This window comes from Poeciliopsis prolifica, unplaced genomic scaffold (assembly GCF_027474105.1).
Source record: "Poeciliopsis prolifica strain line A6 unplaced genomic scaffold, Auburn_PproV2 SCAFFOLD008, whole genome shotgun sequence".
Taxonomy (NCBI): Eukaryota; Metazoa; Chordata; class Actinopteri; order Cyprinodontiformes; family Poeciliidae; genus Poeciliopsis; species Poeciliopsis prolifica.
Genome location: NW_026562383.1, coordinates 15,252,527 through 15,277,232, shown reverse-complemented (window position 1 = coordinate 15,277,232; position 24,706 = coordinate 15,252,527). Strand labels below are relative to the sequence as shown.

The following is a 24,706-nucleotide window of genomic DNA, read 5'->3' as shown; positions in this document are numbered from 1 at the left end:
GTTTCTCCCAACGTTCCTTCTCTTGCAGTGTTCTTTGTTAGAGTTATCGCTTTAAGTAATTTTCTTTTATTTAGCTTTTTTTTTTTAATTACATCAAAATTACTGTTTCATCTCTGAGGTTACAATACAGAAAGTCAACCTGCATGTCCATTTTCTAATATAGGAAGGTAATAGATATGTGTGTATGACAGTTCCGGTCCACATGTCGGGTCGGTCTGCTGAGCTAGATTCTGTACACCAAATACTACTGGCAATCAGCAAGGAAAGGATGAGGAAGGAAGCAAAACTTCCACTAATAGCCTGGGAAGCAGACAGGGAGAGACTTCCAAAATTAGATATTATCCTACACCATACATTCACTGTGGAGCCATATATAAGGTAGGGCAACAAATCCAAAGCTATAAATGCTTTTGCAAGTAATTTTGCTCTTTCGTTTAATTTTAGAATTTGTATTGACTTACACACAATAGATAAGTGTCAGGAATCAGGTTCAGGTACTTTAGTGTCACATCTTGAGTTTGATGATCTTTGACTGTACTCCACCTTTACATTGCAGTTCAAGAATGAACTGACTGGGACACATTGTGGACCAGTTAACTATAATTAGTAGATCCATCTGTTGTGCTACAACAAACATTTGTACATTGACATTCATGTGACGTGCAAGGACATTATTTCTGTGAACAATATAAGCAGTCTCTTGGGGTTTCGTGGTGCACCAGCTTGTGTCTTTCCTAATGAATTTCTGCCTTTCTCTATTGCAACTTGTCAAATGACAGAGAAAATTGAGCCAAACCAGAAGACTGTTATCAGTGGTGCTGATGCAAATATTTCCAGAATGTGGACCCTATTGCATTCATGAGTAAAATGTCACTGCCATTTTGCCAGGACACAATGAGGGACTTATTAAATAACTGCCATAATGAAAAAAACATACCTTCATAGAAACAATCCTCTTTTCTTTTTAGATTCCTTCCTGTTCATCCAGTGAAGAATGAATAAACCCAAAAAACTAATTGCTTTTTCTAAATGCAAAAACAGAGCATTTTTATTTACCAAAAGTTTAAAAGCATATTAAACAGCAACTCCACAAACTCAATTATGGAGCTTTAAAAGAAATCCTAACAAAACCATATCTTCAGCACAAATGTTGGAGATGTTGGAGATTGATTATTTGACTGAAGGTGCAAGGAGTTCAATCTACAGTGAGAAAAGTCTTGAAACAAGCGCGAGCCACGTGTTAAAAGTAGCAATCACGTTGCAAAGATGACTAGCAGAGAAATAGCAGCTTTTAGTGGGGAGCTGTACTTTGTTGATTGCAGCTTTACAAAAAATTCTGTTTCCCTTGCCAAGTAACTTTGTTTTATCATTGCCTTTTGCTAAGTCTTAAAAGGAAAAATGAATCTGATATGCTGAGGAGTGCTGGGTACTCCTGTTCTGGTGCTTTAGAAGTGATGCATTTCTATCTCACTGTGTTAAAGAAAAAATATACACCTATTTATTCCATCAAAAGCAAAAACAATGCCTCTGAACTGCATTTTCACTTACTCAAAAAACGAAACAAACAAAAAAAAGAAAAAACCTAGATGCCATTTTTATCATTATCTTGGTTATTTTGTTTAAGGGCAATTTGTTCAATGTCAGATGAAACTGTGAAAAGGAAACCTAATGAAGACAAACTTTTTCAGATCTTTAACAAAAGGAGGCCCAGTGCCAAATAATGACCCTTCTCCCCTGCATGTTAGTCTGGCATTCAGACTTGAGAGAGGCTGATTGCTTTGTTCCAAGCTAGTAAGATTGTCACAGAGAGGCCAGCATGTTCAGCTGCTGTCAAACTGATGAAAACGACTGCATGCCCAGAAGGGTTTTTGTGTCTCTACATTCTTAGTGTTTGCCTCAGATAATTTAGTATTTTTGTAGACCTTCTTTTTTAACCTGTAGCTGTTGAGACGCTAGTAATCTGCTTTCACCATACCTAATGAAAGCAATTATTATACATTACAGTTTTTGCTTTTCAGTAATTTTAAGGGTTTTCTCCAAGTCAGAGCAGTTTTTCAGCATCACATAAGGTCTTAAACACAGCTTAAAAATCTATTTTGATTTGAACTTCTTTCGTATGAGGCCCTTTCATTGTGCTTCTATACAAAACATTTTTTTCTATACAAAAAAATCCAACTTATTGAAAAGTCTTAGGATAATGCATCTGCTATGTCAGCCATGTTTGATAATTTAATATTAGAGATTAGGGTTTAATGTAGTGTATGTCGGAGTGCCATGCAAAAATTTTCAGACCATTTAGACTTTTAAAAATTACATGATAACTACAAACTTAAATAGATTTTATTTGGATTTAAACCAACATTAAGCACAGGTTTGAAGAAAAATAATAATTGTACAATTAGGCAGCTGGTTCCCTTCAGAAGTCACCTAATAAATAAACAAAGTTTATACATGTGTAATTTAATTTAAGAATGAGTGCAGGTGTTCTGTGAAGGCCTCAGGGGTTTGTTAGAGACCATTAGTGTACAAAAAACATCGTAAATCCTGGAAAGACAGAACTTGTGGGGAGGTTTATTGCAGTGTTAGGTTGTAAAACATTCTTCCAAGATGTTCAAAACAAATGCAAGTGGAAAAAGTATGATACAGCTACAAACCTAACGAAAGTCTGTGGTAAATCAGGAGGAGCTGTAGCGATAGTAGCAAATCATATCTTAGAATGGCCTACTCAAAGTCAAAATCTAGACCTGCCAAAGTCTATATTAATTTAGAATCTTTGCTAAGATTGACAAGTTCACAGGCACTCTAGACTGTTGGGGTGAATGAATTTTGTCAAAAAAAAAAAAGAGGTATCAAATTTCAGTGTCTACACGTGCAAAGCTATCAGAGACATCAAAATACTTGTGGCTGTAAGTGGGAATTCCCCTCTAGTTACACATGCACACAGAACTTTTCAGATTTTTAAAGTGAAAAAAAATGCTTCTGTTAAATTCAGCTGTTAAAGTCTCTGGTTGTAATGTGACAAATTGCTGAAAAAGAGTTCAAGGGGTCTGAAGACTTTTTCAAGGAATTATTTATTGTAGAACTAGTCGCATTTTTTCTCCACCCTTTTCAATAGGTGAAATTTTAAAATAATAATAATAAAAAAACACATATTTTCTTGAAATTGTGAGTCATTATGTTTTTCCTACAGTAACTTATATTCTAAAGAGTTTTATAGCACTTTTGGCTTTAAATCACATGGTACCACGCAATGTCAATACAGTTTCTTAATAATCTTAGGTACATCGGCGGACATGAGCAACTGTACTGCCATCTAGTGATACCACACCTAATTAGTCCCTGAAAAGAACATAAAGTGATGATCCAGTGAACATTAACGTGACCAATAAGAGTCTAATCATTACTTCACTTGTATACCATTTAAGTTGTTATTTAATTTCTAATTACTGTAAATGAGCACATTAGAACTGTTCTGTTTATTTTCTTTCCATTACATGTAAATGAGAGCCACAGGGCAATGAATAAACTCACAGAGGAGTAAACTGTTTTTCTGGCCTGAGGAAAGTTCACAGATCCCTCGTACACTGATTGCTAACTTTAACCTCTGCGTTCACAGCTGCACTGTTTACTTTAGTTTCTGGATGCAGTCAATGGTCTGCAGGAAGCATTGGTCCAAAACGAGGGAATACCTCTGAGGAGAACGATGGAGAAAGGAGTCATTCAAAGCTGGAATGACAAATAGCCGAGGCTGTTTACGTACGCTGTGTTTACATAAGTTTGTGTTTGGTTTGGTGGCTTATTGGGCATTTTGGAATAAATCTCCACCTTTCTGCGTAATACAGCTACATAAAACAAGAATAAAATTGTTTGCCAAAGTGTAATTTATTTGAAGGTGATGACACTCCGAAATAACTGAAGTCAAGAGCAGACGCATTAAGCTGTGAAATTAGCTTACCTGAAATTCCACTATAACCTCAGTAGTAAACAGTAGGAAGCTTCATAAAAAAAAAAAGCTTACTGAAATATTGGAAGTGCTTGACTTGTTCCTATCAGTTAGTATTTACACATACACATGGTGTGCTCAAAAACATTTAACATCTTTCAGGAATCACATGGAACAAGGGACAAAAAACACAATTTACTCCATGGTACGAATCATGTTGTGTAATTTATGCCAAATCAATTCAGATCCCATTGTCACTAACCTGCTCATGCACTGCCACCAACTCACTGTCACCTAAAAAGGTTTCTCACCCTTCATCTGGGAGGTGCTCAACACAAGATGTTTTTTGTTACTGTGAGCATAAAGGCTGTCTTCATCATGTCCAAACTCTGATATTTTTGTCTTGTGGCTCTTTCTCACCAGGTCCAAATGGGACCTGCCAATCTCCCACAGGGTGCTGGAAGACATAGTGCGGTATTTGAATCAGCACACTAAGTCAGCCATGGTTTTAAATTAAGCGTGATGTGGAGAGGATGGAGACGACAGGCGGGGCAGGTTTTTTTTTTTTATTCTGAAACACCTTTAGATACATTAAAATAACTCATATGTACGTATGTATGTAAACGCTACACCCATCAGCAGAACTGAGACAACGTTTGGATTGAAAGTCTTAGTCTTTCTAAAGATTTTATTCCAGACATAATTAGTAGTTTTTCATTAACGTTTTTGCTCATTTCTAAAGTACAACATCTGCTTAAGGTGGAAAGAGCAGACAAAAGCAAAGCAAGAAGGTATGAAAAATAGGAAAATGGAGAAAATGATGGTGAATGAGGCAAATAACTAAGGATAAATTCCCTACTTTTTTCAAATGCTTTCCAAGATGTCTTGGATCACTGATCAGACTTTATTCTGTAAATGTGTGATATGCTCTGGGAAATGAATTACAGTCAGTTTGTGTAGCTTTAGTTTGCATTCACTTCTAACCACAATTCCCACACATCTGGTTTCAAGTCAGAAATAATTAGTGTGGATATTTAACAGGAATATCAACTTTAGGAGGAACCTAACAGAGGTTTATGCAATCTTGACAGAAATTTTTCTCTTTTATTCGCAACCATTCACAGCCAAAATGAGTAAAAACAGGAAGAAAATACAGGTAACCCATTTAAAAAATTATTTAACAAAAACTTAGTTTGTTTCAAAAAATAAAATTGATTTGTCTAAAACATAAAAAAACTTACAAGGATATATATTTCTACAAAATAAAAGTGTCAATTTACATTTATGAAATGACTATCGGAGACAACATGACACGAGGGGGAAAATAGATTAAGGTCAAGCCATTCGCAAATCAGCAGGAACAACTGTCTGCTCCTATCAAAGTTAAGCAGGAAGCTGTTCCACAAAAGTTCTTCCATAGTCCTTAACCTTAAGTCACCTGGTCTGCATTGCAAATCATTCAAACTGAAGTGAGAGTAAGATATCTCCATGATTTGTGTGTGTGTGTTTGCGAATGCGTGTGCATGTGTGTGGCTCAGGAGGAGAACTTGTTTCCTGCAGGCTGTGGTTTGTCACATGTGACAAGAGAAGGTAGGGCTGAGCAGCAAGAGAGCTTGAGCAGGGAGCAGCCAGTTCTCCTGGTTAGTGTCTTGACAGTGCTGTCACAGAGCCTCCAGGAAAGAAAAAAAAACCAAAAAAAAAACACGCTCGACTTGTCTCATCACGTCACCATAGAGCTGTACGCCGTGATGGAGAGTGCTCTTTTGGGATGCCTTAAGAGACTGCGTTTCCTCCAGCTGAATGACCAGACAGGAGACAGCGAACAAGAGCAACATAAACAACCAAATGATGATGGGCAGAAGCTAGCCCTGTGCATGGGAGTTGAGGCTGTTGCCTCAACACATCACTAAATTTGCTGTGTGGTTAAGTTTTCATGCGATGGAGAGCAGATAAACTGTCATGTTTAAAATCAGGAGCAGCTCACAACATAATAAGATTGCAAGGTAAAATTTATTCACATTCCAGAGTTTGATTTGTCTGTTTTTTTTCTGCCTTGTAGCTCTTGCCCTATTTCTCCTGAGGAACAGTAATGACAGCATTGAGTGAGACAGACAAGGTTGAGTTGAACAAAGGTATGCTAGAAAACCCTTGGAACCCCTGGAGTTGAACCCTGGGAAAACGTTTTTTTAGCAGAATGCCCACCTGGTCATACTGGCCCTTATCTTTCCCGTGCTCGACGCAGAGTCCTTTACTCTGTTCACGCCCTTTCTAACTGCTGCTCCAGCATCAACGTTTTGCGTCGCTCCTCTTGGTACTTCTTCTCTGCCTCCAAACACATTTGTTTCATGTCTTTCTCTCTGGTAGATAAACATTTTTTGTCTTAGATAAAAGAATTAAATCATTTCTTAATACACACACTTCATGGCTTTTTCTTTGGACATCTAAAGCAACAATAAAATGATTGGACAGTGATTCTGTCTATCATTTTCTATCATTATTAAACCTTAGACCATGGATTTACTGTTACAACCTAAAAGATGTAAAAATGACCCATAACATTCTTGTGAATAGATGTTTGAATGGATCTCAGCCAAAATTTGGATTAAAATCAATAAAAAATCAAGAGTTGAGTTCAGATTTGGTTGTTTGTTATAGAAGATTGTTCTATCCATGTCAATGATGTAGGAGAGTATTTCAATGGAAATGAGAAAAACTAACTTTACTGAGTTCCAGGATATTTAACTGAAATCAGTTAAATATACTGATTTCAGTATATTTAAAGTTTTCTGGCAAGCAGAAACATTTGTAGAGTGTGCATTACTTGATCTGTAGAAGCCTAACCAGCTCCAGGAGGCGGTCCTTCTCCACGCTGAGGACTTTATACGCACTGCTCTGGGTGATCAGTGCACTCACATCCGCAGAACAACCCGGACACTTTGAATGACTTCTGAGAACATCAGACACAATCAAACAGTTCATAGTTTTAATTTATTTAACATTGGTGCAATAATAACTGACATTTAAAAATAAGAAAAATCATATACATATACAGCTTACTTACTTGAATTCCATCTCACCTCCCACAGATGCAATTACCAATTTATGGCCTAATTTAGAGACTGAACTGAAACAGATAAAAATATGACAAATCATAAAATGTTTTACTCTTCTTGCTTCTTCTGTCATTGACCTCGAGTCAGTTATTAGTTATTCTTTGTAAAACAAGTGAGCTTAGTTCCTAGTGGAGATTACCAAATCATGCACTTTATACCACAAAACCAAATTTATTATGTTTCAGAGAGTAGTTTTTATGTTTCTCTTAATAAATGAATAAATTGACAATAAAAAGAATCAAATAATTCAGATATGTCTGAAAACATACTCTGCTGGAATTCTTGTGACACTGTCTCCATCTTCAGGGTCGATTCCTGAACTGCAGCTTTTTATTTTAGGGCTTAATTGTCTGTCCACACTCTCTTCCTTCAGTTGCTGTAAAAACAGATTTTTTTTACAGTGGTTGCTACAACACTAAATATTTCTGCTATTTTTTACCTTGTTGGAAAGTTGTTGCCTTTCCCGCAGCTCTTTTATTGTAGCGTCTTTCTCTGCTACCAGGAGCTTCAGTTTCTGGATGAGGCATTTGTTCTCTGGGGGCCCACTGTCCAGCTGTTGTCTTGGGCTGTGTTTGTGGCTCTTGATCTGTGTGCTCTGCTGTTGGCCGAGTTGCTTCAGCGCTGCCTGCATCTGGCTCTGCTGTTTCTGCCAGGGGTTAACAAAACAAGGTTATGGGAAAGGAAGGACCCAGAATATTTCTCTTTCCCACTTTTATCTTATCTAAAGGCTTACCAGCAGGGCATCCACAAGCCCAGTGTCATGTTTCCCCTTCTCTAATAAGGAGGAAATCTGCATTTTCAGAGTTTTGATTTCCTCTGATTGAGTTCTGCTCCTAGCTTTAGAGGCTTCAAGCTTTTTCTTCACATCCTCATGTTCTTTCAAGAGCCCCTCGTGATCAGCTGAGATCCTCTACAAATTTACCAAATGCATTAAGCAAAAGAATATTAGTGCCTTCATGTATCATTTCGTTTTTAAACTGAGTTATTGTTTAAATACCTCAAATGCCTCCCTCTTTTCCTTCTCTCTGGTACGGATGTAGTTGAGGTTTCTATTTTGGGCAGAGGGTTTATGATGGGCCGCAGTACCAGACAAATCCTGCTCCACACTCTGAACATCTGCCTGTCTTTGCTGGCACAGCTGCTGCTCTAGCTCCCGCACCTGTTGTATGAATTCAGCATTTTCTGTGACATAACTTTCAAGTGCATCAAACTGTTCTTTTTGATAGAGATGCACATGCACAATCATAATCCTGAAAACCAACCAACTTCTTGAAATAAGTTTTCATAATGAATGATGGACATTATAACGGACATTCGGTCACCATCTATGTTTTCCAGCTTACTCTTGTTTGAAGAGCAAGAATCTGCTGCGACCGGCCTCTAAAGCTCCCAGGGTTGTTGAGCATCTGCTGAAGGTTGATCTCTTCTCCAACTTCACTCAATAAAACCTGCAATAGTTCATCATTTTAAGAGTAGACATAGACAGAATTTATCATCACTAAAAGGCACATTTAAAATGTACATAATGAGCAAAAATTTGTTGTAAGCTTCCAAAAATAAAATAAATACATAATAATGAAAAGTGTCATCATAAATATATAGAATAAAAATAGATTAGTGAACATGTCATTAAAAATACATCATGTTGATGAGGTATGAAGTAAATAAAGTGTACATTATGGACATTATGGTTTACCTTTTTGTTTTGTTTTTAAACTGTGCATTATTTCTGTAGGGCAGTAAGAGGAGTGTGTATTTAACAAGGCAAATTATGCTACTTGAATCAAATAATCTATATACCACTAATGACAATAAATATGGAGGTTGCTGTATCAGTCTTGGCCAGGACATCCTTATAAAATTGGAGACTTCATCTCAAAAATATTATTTCCAGGCCATGTGTCTTAAAAGTTATTTTTATTCGTCTCACTTTTCAAACTTATTTTTGAAATGCAGCTTGTGTGGTAAGAAAATATTCACAGTCCCATTTCTGATAGTCAGAGATTTTAGGGCCTTCAGTTGAAAGGCCCTAAAATTCAATTAAGAAGTCATAAATAAGCATGATTAGAGCTCTGTCAGGTGGAAAAGAAATAATGAGATTACCTTCTGAGCAACCTTCAGCTCCAGTTTTGCAGACTGAACCTGGTTTCGATATTCTGTCACTTTAAGCTGGGCAGCTGCTAATTTTTCTTGCAGAGACTTGACCAGCGGGTTTTCCTGTTGCTCAGAAGAAAAAAATTATGTGATTTAAATAAAATGCTATCACTTCAGGTTTCGAATCAAGAGAATGGCATTACTCAGTTTCTGTTTACCTCATGGTCTTCAGACAAGCTCTTATCCAGGGTTTTTTGTGTGGTTTTCTCTCCAGGTACAACATTCTCCAAAGCACACTGCAGCTAAACAAAATGTTGCTTTTGATGGGTTTTGGCCTGTAATTTCAACTTTCCATCCAATAAGTCAAATAAACAGAGCTTTACCTCTATCTCGAGCTCTTTGATCCTATTGCTGCTTTGCTTGGATCTAGTCTTCTCTTTCTCAATTTCTGCAGTCAGCTCTCTATTCTTCTTGGACAGCTCAACAATCTTGGTGGCAGCTACAGCTCCTGCTAAGCCTGATGAACCTAAAGGGATAATTCACAAGATGATTGTGAAGCCCCATTAACTCTTATATGTAAAATACATCCAACTTGTCTGCTTGTACCTGTTAATGCTAGTCTTTCTTCTTCTCTTTTCTTCTTCAGATGTTTGATCTCAAAGTCCTTTTCACTCAGAAGTTTGAAGAGCCTCCCATTTGCATCTCTGAGCTCTCGAATTTGGTCTAACAGGATCTCATCCTGCTGCTTTGACAGACTTTGAATGACAGATGACACACCATCATCATATAATGACTAGTTATTTATGTACTTGTAAGCTTCCAAAAATAAAGCTGACACAATACCGTTTAATTTGAACCAAGACCAAGTGAAACTACTTACCTTTCTTCAGGACTGTCTTCCTGAACGACTTGCTTCGACAGATTTAAATCATCCTGATTACCTGTCACACTTAAATTATTGGGTTCTTTTTTCTTTTTTCCTTCCAGCTTTCTTTTTTCTTGCTGTTTTTGCAGCTCTTGGAACTGAAGCCGCAAGTCATTCAAACGTTCATCACTCTCCATGATAAACAAGGTAGTGGAAATAAGAAACTACAAAAAGAAGACAAAATTATAGTGTGTTAAAGAATTTAAGATGCTAATAACACCGGCATCTTAAGGTCTGTTGCTTCTACTTCTGTTTTTCATTTGTTCCCACCTTTCAAACACACACTGCCCAAAATCACTTAATGCTAATCGTGAATCTAAAGTTCAAAAGTCCCAATTAAATCTACCCCAGCAGAGCTCCCAAATGGCTTGTTGTCACCTAACCTGCTGTGCATACAATTTACTAAACTATAATTTAGAAGCTAACATTGTGCTAATCTGCGACAAGAAGTGACATGGTAATAAGGTACCTTTTCTTCTTTTAAAATTCGAACAGAAATCTGTAAAGGTTACAGGACATCTAAAACTGTAAAACCGTGATTATAACATACCTGTAATTTATACCAGAGTTAAGATATTTGACTTTTTAACTGCATGTTTTGTTAACTTTGAAAATGAATACGTCGCTCCCTGAAGGTGACGCTATTGTCGCTATAACAACACAAAGATTGTGACTGTGAACGCGATCTCGCGTGAACAGGGAAGTGCGTGTTCTTGTTAAAATACACAATGACAGCGGCCATCTTGCTCAGAGTTTCTGACATCTGTTCTTGTTTATTGACAGGAGAGAACTCAGTTAAATTAATAGAAACTACCGGGACACGATAGTGCATAATGTATGAACCAGCTTGTTAGTTTACATTTTTATCAGTATTATGTCTCTCTGCTGTTTTTTTAGTTTAATTGTATTTATTTTTTTCAACCATCTAAATAATATTGAAATTATTTTTTAGGCTACAAGACCTATTTCAACCACATGGTGGTGCTGGAGACACTAGCGTTTGGGTTTACCGAGTAGTGCTGATTTGAGGTACTGAGACCTCAATTATTTTTAAATGCTATCTTTAATATCTAAGTATTTTCTCTGTGCAACCAGTCATCTTGTATCAGTAATTATAACTACAAAAACTTCTAAAATAATTTTGATTTGCTAATTTTATTTAGCATTTACTCACTCTATGGAAGAAAATCAACAAACAAAAAATAATAAATAATAAAAACAATAAACTTATGTTCTTTATTGTAAAATTAGATCTAAGAAAATTTAGAATTATGACGATAACCATTGATTGTACTTTCTTTTTTGTTGTTGTTGTAAATATTAATGTATGTGATAAACATCAATCTCAAGATTATCGGCCATCACTAAAGATAAGAATCCCCTTCATATTGCAAGAATGTTTTGGACCAAGATTTCATCTTAATTAAATATTAAAACAAATAAAAAAGAAATAAAGTAAATTTAAATCTTAAGTTAATGAGAGGATGAGCTCCTAAATGTGTCCAGTCATGCTGACTCTGCTTCTCCGGTGTTATTGTTGTGAAAACAGGAGGATCGTGACATCCGTGCTGGAGATGGTGAAACTTGATATGCAGCAGCTGTACACGTTGATCCATTTTCTTTACTAAAAGAAACGTAACCTTCACAGCGTGCTGTCAAAGACACAGTGGCACAATGTAAGGATTATGGTGCTATAATCAAAAAGCATCCAGTGCATGTCAAAGAGTAGACCGCCATAGAATAGAGCAGAGATTAGATTGGAAAGATAAAGATAAGACTTTTCTTTTTATCACAAATGACAAACAGAAGATGTCTAAAGCACCAAAACACCACCAGTAAATAAAGACAGTATAAATACAGTTTCCAATAAATAAATAATTTTGCAATAGCTGTTTGTTTTATTTAAATAGAATGTTCAGTTATGCATATACAAAGTTGATTAATAACAATAATTAAAAAACTTTAATATTTTTAAAACCTTTTTCAAATACATGGGGTACGATGATTGAATTAAAAAAAAACAAAAAACAGGTTTCATCAACAAGTTTCAACAAGTGAGCGAGCTTCACAATGACTATCAAATTCTGAATGAATGCACGTGATGGGGGCGGGACATTAGAGGCTTCTCAGCAGATCAGCCACACATTTTATTGCATTCATGGGAGTGTTTCCTGTGTTTCGAATTGGAGTAAAAACAACATATTATTTTACAGTGTTGTTTATGGTGAGGAGGGACACACTTTGCATCCCTCTTGGGACAACAGCTCCTTCTTGAAAATGAGATCCAGATCTCAACGGGGTTTACCTGGTTAAATGAAGGAAATAAAAAAAAAAAACTGTGTTTGAGTAATTATTATGGTTGAACACACATGAAATACAGTTCTTCCTTATACAAAGGTATAAGGAAGAACAAAGAAAATTCAGTAAATATAGTTTTATGAAATGTTTGTTTAAAGTTAATGTTTGCAGCCAAAGTGACAAGTTCAGCTGTTTCTCAAGATGACAATACAAATACAAATAATATTTGTTATTGAAATGCTAAATTGACATCACAGTGTGTTCAAAAAGTATGTGTAGGAATTTGGTTTAAAAAGCATCATCACTGATAGCTCACAAAGTAGTTCAAGAATTAATTTAGCTAGATTTAAGTTGTAATAGCCTTAAGTTAATAAACACATTTTAGCTTGAAGAATATTACATGAAGAAAATAATTTATTACAAAAACATTATTGCCCACACTGCTAGACTGATGACTTGTCTGTTGTCTAGCAGGCAGTAATTGGTACCCCCCAGAAAAATGTAATTAAAGAGGGCTTTTCACATAATTCTGCATGGAAAGTAGAGTGGAAAAACTAAAAACTGCAATCTACACAAACACCACTGTACATTATGTCACAAAAATAAATGGGATGAAGCACTGATTCACTAGCCTGTATAAAATTATTAGCATGTCTAATTTGCCTTCTGTTGTCCACAATGAAAAAATTGCCTACATTTGATTGAGCCACTTATTACACGAGTACAAACATAATGTGTTGTAAGAGGATCAACAATTTACTTTAATTTAGAAAAAAAAAAACAAAGTTAAAATGCTCAAATTTAAGAGAGCCACAAACATTTCTCTGGATTCTTCATCATATCAGTTGGTTTGAACATAAGTTCATATTGAAACTGATTTTAGAGCTGCTGCTTTTTTATTCAACAGTCTTTAGAAAGCTAGAAGATTTGCTGAGTCATGCTGACAAATCCACCCCAAAGGTATTTTCACGTTGGAATGCCAACCATGCTCTGTGATGCAGCCAGTACTTGCGCAACCTTTCCTGCATGTCAGGTAGATGGTTTGTGTTGCCAAATAAAAACTCATCTTTACAGCAGCCCTTAACACACTGCCTTCATCAGAGACATACTGCAATGTCAATAAAGTAATTCACTAAAAGCTATGTGTGTTTCAAAGAATACAAAGCATTTTTTTAAGTAAGGGTAAGTAGATTATTTAATAAATGAAGAAAGGACACAAGTTTGAAAACAGTGGTAGCTCAATTAAGTGGCTAGCAAAAGCAAGTTGAACAACTTGCTGTGCATATCATCATATAAAACATGAAACTAAGAACTGTTCCAAGTAAAGCACATAATATAAGTATACACACAGCAGAGATTCAAAACTATTTCAGAAAATGAAGGTGACTTTCACAAATAGCCTGGTACATACTTGCATATAATCAGTCCTGAAAATACCTCAGGAACTAATTAATGTTTGCCACTAAAACGGGCTACATTGTGTTTAACAATCTACATCACAGTTTATAAATATAAAACTCACTTGATTTTTTTGTATCATTAATATCTCATTGGAAAAATATATGAAGAAAATACAGATAAATAAAAAAGAAAATGGTTACGGTACAATACAGAGAATCTAAATAAAAAAAATCTGCATTTTTATTCATTTGTATTTATAACAAAAACATGAATTGTTCTTGTGACAGTGTGCAAACATCTGTTAAAGCTGTTGTCAGGAGAGGTGTACATTTTACAGAAAAAAAACCCAAAAAATCCAAATTAAAAGGATTTAATGTGGAAATGCTTTTAATTTGGCTAAAGCCAAAAATGCAACATAAAGGTATAGCTGACTTTCAACAGGACAATGATAAATAAATACGAAAGCCAGAACCTTCTGTTTGTGGTCATTACTAGAGTCAGATTTATCCTGGTCATATATACTGTCAAATTCGCCTGCAACTAATTTTGTTTCAGTGTAGTATATAAAACATTAGAAAAAAAATACATCAGTGTTGTCATAATTCTCACCAACACCCACCCCAGGTACGTTTGGAGTGGCAAACATTTTCTTTAGAATGGTACACCATCAGTTGGTTTTTAGTCATCTGTTAGCCTCCGAATATACATCTATAAATGTGAGAGTATTAAAGACACAAAAAAACTCATTGTAAGAGTCTCTGTTCAGTTGTGTTTTCCAGTGTTCTACCGTTCTTTAGGGGCCCTGATGTAATCGTTGTACATTGAATACAGGACTCCTAAAAGAGAGAAAAAAGCAAGAAAAAAGTGAATACATTCTAATGTAAATGAGATGAAAGATATCAATAATATAAAAGCAACCAAGATAGGAAACAAGATAATAAATGATACATACCTACTGTCATGGCTCCAACCACAAAGCCCTGTGCAGCTACACGCATGTGAATCAAGTGCACTGACATTTTTGTGTCCCCTCGATTTTTCATTTTGTACAGCTGGCGTGCAACGATGCCAACAAATCCAGCCAATCCTGCAAAACAACGAGGGATTATATAAAGCTCAATTTCAAAACTGCATACTGCAACTACAAACATGAAACTTCATAATTCAACATGGAGTTATTTACTCTATTACCATGGAACAAAACATACTCACCCAATGGAACAAAGGGATTCTCCTTCACTTTCCTCATTAACTTTGAATCATTTCCTTCTTCGTAAGAGGACATCTTGACTATGGAGCACACAAAATTGCTGATTTTTAAAACATTTTCACAGTAATTTTCAGAACTTTGACAATTCAGTCAGTCCAGAAAAAAAGCTTATTATACAGTTGGTTTACTGAATCTTATCTCTCCATATTTTTAACACATTCTAAAGTTACAGTCTTACTGGTTTTAATTTACTTTGGCTGATCACGACCTGATAGAAGGTGACATGAAGGACAAGAAAGATACATTTATAAAGTACGAAATAATTTAATTTATAGATCGTTATAGCAGACGTAAGTTTTTGTTTTGTATTTCTGTTCAAAAACGAACGTTGCTTTAGTCTTTTGAAACAGTCGGAACGTTAATTCAGGGCCTAAGCAGCCAGGGAAACATGAAACAATAAAAACAAAACGTTCATAATCGGCTGTTTACCAACTGACGTCATAGTTTTAATGTAGAGAGGGGAAAAAGATTTTACCTGCTTTGGAGAAGCTTTGCAAAGTGACTATCTGATGAGCTTCGTGAGAGCTTCTTCGGACCACAGTTTTCACGGAAGTAATATTTGTAACACCGCACCGGCAAGGCTCTGATATAACTGTCTCTGACGCCGGGCTGACGTCACGCTCCCACGTGGTTAGTTCAATATTAGAACGAAAAACACGTAGGTACAACTACCGCAGTTCGAGTTGATGGCAATTTTATGATATAACAAGTTCAGCTTATACTAAACGTACGTAGAAAATAAAAAATAAAAAACTAATAGCGCTGCCGTCTTATAAAAGCATTTGAAAGTCTTGCTAATTTAATCGTACCCTATTTTGATTTGTAATGTAATGTGTAACTTAATTTAAAATAGTAGTATGCATTAATATTTTTCCGAATGTGACAAAAATTACATTTACTCGATTCCAGTAGACAGTTATGGACATAGACGTAATACAGAGTGAAAATGCGCCAAAAGTACAGGTAATTCCGTGATGTCTTTAAAGCAACACTAGCTTACGTGCTCGGACAGCGAATGGCTCCACCCCCGACAGAATTTTAGTAGCGTCATAGTGCTTCCCAGCCCTGCACGTGTGATCTTCCTTCTAGGACATAATGTGGAATAGTGAAAGCAATTGTTTTTTTTTTTTTTGCTTTTTTCTTATGACCTAAATTTGCTGACACTGTAAAAATATGATGTGACCAATCAATTGCAAATAGTTGCAAGAAATGAATATTTTACTGCAGCAACAACGATATTTTCATATGACAAACAAACAAATTTGACCAAAATACTGTATTTTGTTCCTTATTCTTATTGTCTGCATTTTAAAAGAAACTAGAATCTTTTTGTTCAGAGTCGTGCCCATGTGCAGTAAAGAGCTATGGCCACTCTGGAGGAGCTGCCAATATCTGCAGGTCCTGGTAAAATGATCTGTTGATAGAACAACTGTTGTTGTTTGAGAGAAGACATCAAAAAACAGATCTGAACCCTAATGACCATGTGGCATTTCCTTTATGTAATTACAAGCTCAGAGCTGAGGGATCAAGAACCAGATGTACCAGATGTACTGTCAGCCTTAATATGAATTGAGGCTCAGAGGTGAAAGAGAAATTACCAAATCTCCCTAACTTTCACAAAGAACAGTTAAATAGATATTTCCCTTTGTTTCAACTTTTCTTTGTAAAATGTTGTTCTCTCATTTATGCATTTATCTCACGTTATTATCTCACATTCATAATTTTTTATCACCTAAAATTATAATTATCAAGTACAAAAAGCTGACCTATCACACTTAGATTTTTACATGGCCTTCTTAAAAGAGACAAACATCTCAGAGCCTAACCTTGTTCAAAATAAAATCCAAACTGTAGTCAAACGGTGTAAACATTGAGGCGACAATATTCAAAAAGGATCACGGCTCCACTTAGTGGTCTATTACTGAAAGTGCACTAAATTGAATGCAGTGCAAGTTCAAATTTATATGAAATACAGTACATTGCATCCTTTGCAAGTTGGTTGTGTTATCTTTACAATCTCGAACGTCGTTATTGGGATTTAATGTAGTAGACCAGAACAACAGTAGTGAATAAATATGAAGTGAAAGGGGAAAAATACACATTTGGGCTGCAGAGTGGCACAGCTTGTAGCACTGTTGCCTTGCAACAAGTAAATCCTTGGTTCGATTCCAGACTTGGGGTCTTTCTGCATGTTATTCCTGCATGGGGTCTCTCTGGGTACTCCAGATTCCTTCCACAGCCCAAAAACATGCCTTTTGCCTGATATATTACACAGTTTTAAACATTTTCAGCTAATATAGATTTTTGAGGACTGGTTTTTAAGGATCTTTGTAAAATGATATCCAAACAACTGCATTCAGAACACCAACTGTATTTACTGATAGTCAAATTGACATCTGCATAAAAAAAAGGTTGTTCTGTTATTTAATTATATATATCTATATGTATAGATAGATATAGATATATATGAAAACCAGTAGGTGGCACTATAGGTCTGCTGATCTGCTGATCAAAACACAAGGGCAGCTGGGTCCTCCTTCTTAGTGTAGTATACTTTGCAGGCGCCATTGGCTTTTAGTATCACAGCATTTTCTTATTTTTAAAGATCAAGATAAAATGATGGCCTATTTAGAACATACAGCATTTTCACCAGTTTTCTGTCCAGCTATTTACCCGAGACTGTAAATGTTTTTGATGAAAAACAATCCTCCCATTTGTAACCTCTCTCTAACACATTTCACAACTTTCTGTCTGTCATTTTGGACTGCATTGCTAACAGACAAACAAAACACAGAATTAGACATGCTTCTGCTGCAGTCTAAAGTACACATTGCTCTCTCATGCAATAAAGATCGCATCATCGTTGCAATTTAGTTCATGGCCATCATGATAGCATGAAATACATTTCCCTCATGGACCCAGCAAAACCAGTATTACCGTTTGCATGTTCAACTGCATAAAGATTAATCTTGAACAGATGATAGGGTTGTGAGCAAAATGAAGGTCAGTGGACTGTTTCATCAGTAGTTCAAGGTCTAAATGTTTTCAAGGTTTTCTGTTGAGTTTACTTTGTAACCAGAACATGTAGTATAATTATAAGAGAGTACTAATATAACAATGAGGTCACTTGATTGGCTGTTTTTTTAAAGTATGCACTCAATACATGCTGAAAAATGAAATAAAAAATAAAATGAAATTCAAATAGAATAAAAAATTATCTCCTGGTTTGGTTTGAAAATTAACATTTTCTAACCAGAACAATTAAGTTATTATTTTTTTGATTACTGTTACTTCATTTATTCCTTTCAAATGCGATTGAAGCTTTTTCCAGTCAGTGTCCTAGAAAAAATTTCACAATTTCAACACTTTCTTTCCAGGCTTCTGTAATTTTTTTGAAACTTTCCAGGCTTCTGTAATTTTTTTGAAACTTTTCTCTGCAGGGTAAAGATGAAATAGGCAATCTTAAAAGTTCAGACATCAACTCCAGTCTCAATATCTTTTGAAATTTTATGCTGGTTTTACAATTGATTTCACATACTGTTTCCTGACAATTTCAGTGTAACTTGCATTGTTCCAGCTGATTGGTGTCACACTCCATCAGTCAGCTTCTCTTAGATGGTCTTCTTATCCACATTAAGACATGAAGGTAATTTGTTGCTGTGGCATCAAACCCATTGAGAAGCATTTCTCACAATAAACAACAAACAACTGTAATTATTGATGTTCAATTCAGAAATTTGTGCTTTTGTAAATTTATTCCACTTTATTGCTTTCCCCTCCCCCCATTTGCATGTTCTTGTTCTGTGGGACAATCCAGGCATAATATGGGAAAACATGCAAATTCCACACAGAAAGGTTCCATATGATACTCTGTTTTATAAGATGTCTGTTAAGTTGACCACCTCTTTATTACTCTGCTTCATTTGATTTCCATCTGCTTCTTTTTATCTTTTTGTCATATGGAGTTTGTTTAGTTTATTTGAAGTTTAACACTGACATTCCACCCAAAAAATGAATGTCTCCATTTCAGACTCTAACAACAAAATAAGAACACTTGTTACATACTTTTTTAAAAAAGTGATTTGAGTCACTTTATTTTTGGATATTCTTAATACTTTTTCTACTTTTTCATCTATGACTAGATCATAACTCATTCTCTGTCATTTTGAGATAACAGTTAACTTGCACTTTTTAACATTCTAGTTAATTGGTAGATGTATGCTCTTATATAGTATGACATTGGCTGACATGTCACTATAGAGGAAGTCATTTTTCCAGAAGCAGCATAACACACGGATTTCAGCTTGCAGATGTGCTTCGCTGCAGTTTTTCGGATTTTGGAAAAAAAAAAAAAAAAGCTGTTTCAGTTTCCGTGATGCAATTTCAACAGTGTTTGGCTATGAAAACCACTGAACATTTGGAGCAAAAAAGGGAAATATTACAAGCCTGAAACTATTCAGAATGTTAAGTACTGGGGTGAAAGTCCTGTGAGACAAAGTTCCAAATACAATTTCTTTATTTGCAGAAAAGAATGAAAATAAACTTGAATCTAGATCAAACTTGAGGTGAATATTTTTGTCGCTCTTTTTCTGCTGAGGGATTTTATCTCCTTTCCTGGAAATCTGCAACCCATTTTTTGCAGATGGGAGGAGCAACATGGTGCTTATTACTCTGAACCAGGACTTCATTTCAACACCACTCTGTGGCTGCCAACAGAAACAGTCATGGGTCTGTTGCTGCCTGTCCTCTTCAGCTGCTTGGTTGCTCTGCTTGGAGGGCTGTACCTTCTCGGAGTTTTCCGAAAGAGGCGCCCAGGAGAACCCCCTCTTGACAAAGGTCTCATTCCGTGGCTGGGCCATGTCTTGGAGTTTCGCAGAGACAGTTTTAAGTTTCTGGAGAGAATGAAGAAAAAGCATGGTGATGTTTTTACGGTGCAGCTTGGAGGATATTACTTTACATTTCTGCAGGACCCCCTCTCCTTTGGGGCTTTTGTTAAGGAGAGTCGAGAGAAGCTGGACTTTAATAGTTTCGCCGTGCAGCTTGTTAACAGGGTTTTTGGCTACAAAGCTATCCAGAATGATCACCAAGTCCTGCAAAATGCCAGCAATAAGCACTTGAAAGGGGAAGGGCTGGAAATAATGACACAAGCCATGATGAGCAACTTGCAAAACCTTATGCTGCACAGTGTGGGCTCAAGCACAGGTCAAAATCCTTGGAAAGAAGATGGACTGTTCATCTACAGCTACAACATTGTTTTCCGAGCAGGTTATTTGGCTTTATTTGGAAATGTGCCACACAAGTCTGAGGGAGGTGAGGAGAAAGCCAAAAAGAAGGACAGAACTCATTCAGAAGCTCTGTTTTATGAATTTCGTAAATACGACCAGCTCTTCCCCAATTTAGCATATGGAGTCCTTCCTCCAAAGCAGAAGTGGGAAGCTGACAGACTGCAGTCCTACTTCTGGGATGCTGTCTCTGTGCAGAGCATGAAGGCCAAGGACAACATCAGTCGCTGGGTGTGGGACATGGAGCAGTCCAAGGAAGAAGTGGGCATGGACGAGTCAATGATCAACAGGTATATGTTTGTGCTTCTCTGGGCCTCTCAGGGCAACACTGGACCCTCTTCATTCTGGCTTCTCCTCTTCCTTCTGAAACACCCTGAGGCCATGAAAGCAGTGAGGGAAGAGGTTGATAAAGTTTTGAAGGAGACGGGGCAGGAAGTCAGACGTGGTGGCCCCTTGGTAGACCTGACCCGTGAAATGCTCATGAAAACTCCAGTGCTAGACAGCGCAGTGGAAGAGACCCTTCGGCTCACTGCTGCACCCCTCCTTACCAGGGCTGTGATGCAGGACATGACACTCAAGATGGCTGACGGACGTGAATACTTCATTCGCAAAGGTGACAGGATGTCAATCTTTCCTTACAGTGCGGTCCACCTTGACCCAGACATCCATCCTGACCCACATGCATTCAAATATGATCGCTTTCTGAACCCAGACGGCAGCAAGAAAACTGACTTTTTCAAAGATGGAAAGAAAGTGAAGTACTACAACATGCCCTGGGGGGCGGGAGTCTCCATGTGTCCTGGGCGATTCTTTGCCACCAATGAGCTAAAACAGTTTGTGTTCCTCATGTTGGTGTATTTTGAGTTTGAGCTGAAGAACCCTGATGAGGAAATTCCTGAAATTGACTTCAGACGTTGGGGCTTCGGATCGATGCAGCCCATCAGAGATGTTCAGTTTAGATACAGACTCAGATTTTAAAGACCTCTTTCAAAACATGTTATAGTTATTCTGTGAGTATTATTATGTGATTATTGATCGATTAAAGAGCCTTACACTAATCGTATGGGCGTCTTGTAAAAGCTAAACAAGAATAAATAACATATATTGTAAATTGCTTAAACACCAATTCTGTAAATGTGATCAAAGAAATTGTTTTTCTGTATGTTTCAATATCTGTTTACATACCATTTTCTTTTTTCTCCAGAAAATAGGAATTTATTCAATTAACTCATTTTGTAGACCTGTCTTGTATTCAGAATAAAATGTAAGAATTAAATAATTAAACAAGTTAGGCAGCATTCCACAATGTTGTTGTTGGTTAACCATCGACACTTAATCTAAAAACTAAATCTTTCTTTTGTAAAAGTGGAACTACTTTTTATGGAGTTGTTTTTGTGAAAGGATTTTGGCATCTCTTTGGGTCAAATTGACCTCTCATTGCATGCGAAGCACAAAATTGGACCGAAATTTGACCTCAGAAGTATGCTGTTTAGACAGATAAGAACAGCAATTTGTGATTAATTGGCTTATTCGGCAATTCTGAAATGGAACAGATGTTGAGATCTAGAGGTCCGATAATTTCTAAGGAAGTCCAACACACACTCAGTCTAGGGGTTGCCAGAATCCTGACATAAATTAAGTGCAATATGTGATTGGTCAAAACTTTCCAACATACATCAGTGAAGATGAGAATGTATGAAGGTAGATCCTAAGAATACTTTGAGATTTTGGGGGAGATTTTGGGGACTTTTGATTTTGTACTGACAAATCTGAGTATCAATAAATCTCCACCTGTCATGGCAAGCAGTAAAAGAATCGCGTCTCTGAGTGTTATTTGTTTAAGTATAATTTACTGTGCTAAGATGTAATTATCCTACTCTAGTAAACAGATTTTTTTTTCTATACTGTTTTCATATGGTTTTATATTGTTTAATTGTGAGCCCTAAAACTGTGAACAATTTATAGAATAAGAGAATAAATGTGCTCCTTGGCTTCCTGGGTATAAGGTCTATAAGCAAGTTCTTCCATCATTAGTCTCTCTATTAAATCCAAATGAACTTTTATTTTGTGTTTCTATTGTGCTCTCTTTTTCTTTTTCTTTTTAACACATAACTTTAACCCCACCCTTGACTGTTTCATAACTGCTGTGTGACATGATTGCAGAATCAGGTCACAGAGCCTGGTTCTGTGTTCTTCCTTTCAAAGTTCTTCCTCTCAACTTGCCAAAACTATGAGTCAGTTTTCTGCTTATACAAGAAAAGCTTACATGAACACTTAAGCTTTTCTGGCATTTTTAACATCACAAATAATATAATCAGTTGTAATTTTGTATTTTGTAATTTAAAGCTTAAAATCACTTACTCACATCAATGGATTCTTTTGGATCAATTAAAAAATGTAATGTTAATTTATTTGGCCACAAAGTCAAATGTAAGTTTATTAAAGTTTTTATTGTCTCGTCATTGTTTTACATCCTCAGATAATTAACTAAGACTTTCCTTTCCAAAAAGAGTTTAGACAAATATATAAAAATTCCCTTTTTATTATAAGTTATATAACAAATGTTCTATTACATGAAGTATCTGATAATTTTCCAGTACACATACAAAAGATTGCACTTATCACCAAATTAAGACTGTGTTTACTTCCATTTATTTCAATTAGTCCATTTGTGCCAAAGCTTGACAATTACACTAACTTTTGCTCTTACAAGTGAATTCTTAACCCTAACTTAAGCTTGACCTTCTCTTTGTTATAGCACAAAACAGGAAAGACATCAGCTGTGATCTTGCTTATGAGATAAAAAAATAAAAACTGCCAGTCCTTCATTTGAAAATATCTGGAAAACATTACAGACATCTGCTTTGGAATGAATGACACAGCAAGAGAGATTACATCAGAGGCTGAATCACCACATGGCACATAAATTTTGTAAGCCTAAGCTGGTAAAGCAACCACAAAAATGCTAAGCATTGCTTGTTTGAAAGCATTGTGAAAAGCATTTTTCACTACAAAGTAGATATTTTTTTGCTCCTCCTTTGTTGCCTTGGTTACACATCTTTTGTTATTATTTTGCAAGAAGACCCATTCACAAACCATACACTGCACGAAAAGTGATGTTCTTGACCCTGTACACTCACAGGAATGCGCAAAAGCACTTCACCAGGCCAACGCGAGATCTCTTATTTAGTCAATGGATGAAAAAAAGTGACATCACAATTCATCACTGACGTGACTGGTTGGTCGACGTGTCCCCATAGCACATGACTTTATCAATAGACCCCACTTCAATCAGTATTTTTAATGCTGTAATAAAATCTATATAAAAAAATACAAATATAATTTTTAATTTTTTTAATACAGTCATTGCTGTTTTTTTTAAAAAAATGGGTGAGCTACAACAGGAACAACAGTCAGAAAGGCAGGTGCTCAATGGTTGATTTACATTTGCATGACTCCCAGCAACTTCTTTCAAATACAAAAGCCTCTCCTCGGCCCAAGAGGAGGGGAGTGATAGGACAGACACACACAGTTTTTGACAATTGTTGACAAAAAAAATGTTCTGACTAATATCAAGAGGTTCTCTGTTCATCATTCCCCCCAATGTGTTGCAATCTGTCAAGAAACACACTAAAATCGTAATTATTACACTATCGTGTTTTATGGTGTTGTTTAATCCATACTGACCATTTAAGCATTTTTCATAAGTTATTTGCTTATACATATTGCCTTTTTAGTTTAATCCTTGTGTTAGTTCACTTATTTTTATTGTTTGTGTTTTGGACTTGTTCCCTAAGCACAAGCACTTACTGTTTATGCAAGCTTATTTTTTTTCTTTCATCAAAGGTTTTTGTGTGTTTGGTTTGTTCTTTCTCCTTTTCCCAGCTTACAAGAATGCCTTCCTTTCCAGATCTTCTCCAGCTGCCTCTATTTACCTATGGTTAGTCCCTCTGGTTCCTGCAGCAGTCTCTTCTCTCCCTTTCTGTATTTAAAATTTCTAATTTGCATTGTTCTCTTCTGGTTTCTCTGACGAGCTTTCATAGTTCTCAGTTGCTCCCAATTAATGTTTGAATTGTAATTTAACTGTTTTCCTATTAGCTGGAAGAAAAACTGAAAGTGTTTTGCCTACCTTGATTTATGTTTGTGGTTAAGCAGTTAGCACTAAACAAACTGGTTAAAATATCCATATATCATGTGAAATATGTAATAATGTAATTTTATTTAAATGGTTAATTCCACAGTAGTTTTTCCATACAGTAAGTTCTATGCTGTTTTTTTTTTTTTTTTTTTTTTGCCACTGTGAACAGAATACATTTTATATCAGTAGCTTATACCTTAAATCTATGACACCTTATTTCTGAGTGAATGAATGTGGTTGTA

At 36.1% G+C, this 24,706-nt stretch overlaps 3 protein-coding genes across 3 annotated transcripts; 1 reads left to right on the top strand and 2 right to left on the bottom strand.

Annotated features, from left to right (window-relative positions):
* Positions 1-5,934: 5,934 nt before the first annotated feature.
* Positions 5,935-10,719, bottom strand: ccdc13 (coiled-coil domain containing 13). Its single transcript, XM_055033316.1, has 14 exons — positions 10,626-10,719; positions 10,031-10,239; positions 9,757-9,905; positions 9,534-9,676; positions 9,369-9,452; positions 9,160-9,273; positions 8,400-8,504; positions 8,054-8,215; positions 7,790-7,966; positions 7,496-7,702; positions 7,326-7,432; positions 7,005-7,067; positions 6,765-6,890; positions 5,935-6,300 (listed from the first exon to the last, which is right to left on the bottom strand). The coding sequence occupies exons 2-14, from the start codon at positions 10,210-10,212 to the stop codon at positions 6,201-6,203; spliced, it is 1,719 nt and encodes a 572-aa protein (XP_054889291.1). The 5' UTR covers positions 10,213-10,239; positions 10,626-10,719; the 3' UTR covers positions 5,935-6,200.
* A 1,231-nt stretch (positions 10,720-11,950) lies between these two features.
* On the bottom strand, positions 11,951-15,665 carry higd1a (HIG1 hypoxia inducible domain family, member 1A). Its single transcript, XM_055033844.1, has 5 exons — positions 15,520-15,665; positions 14,987-15,064; positions 14,727-14,861; positions 14,562-14,610; positions 11,951-12,380 (listed from the first exon to the last, which is right to left on the bottom strand). The coding sequence occupies exons 2-5, from the start codon at positions 15,057-15,059 to the stop codon at positions 12,377-12,379; spliced, it is 261 nt and encodes an 86-aa protein (XP_054889819.1). The 5' UTR covers positions 15,060-15,064; positions 15,520-15,665; the 3' UTR covers positions 11,951-12,376.
* Positions 15,666-19,755: 4,090 nt separating this feature from the next.
* LOC129362291 (7-alpha-hydroxycholest-4-en-3-one 12-alpha-hydroxylase-like) lies at positions 19,756-22,141 on the top strand. The gene has a single exon (XM_055033743.1). It carries the CDS (start codon positions 19,769-19,771, stop codon positions 21,302-21,304), a length of 1,536 nt encoding a protein of 511 aa, XP_054889718.1. The 5' UTR covers positions 19,756-19,768; the 3' UTR covers positions 21,305-22,141.
* The last annotated feature ends 2,565 nt before the right edge of the window (positions 22,142-24,706 follow it).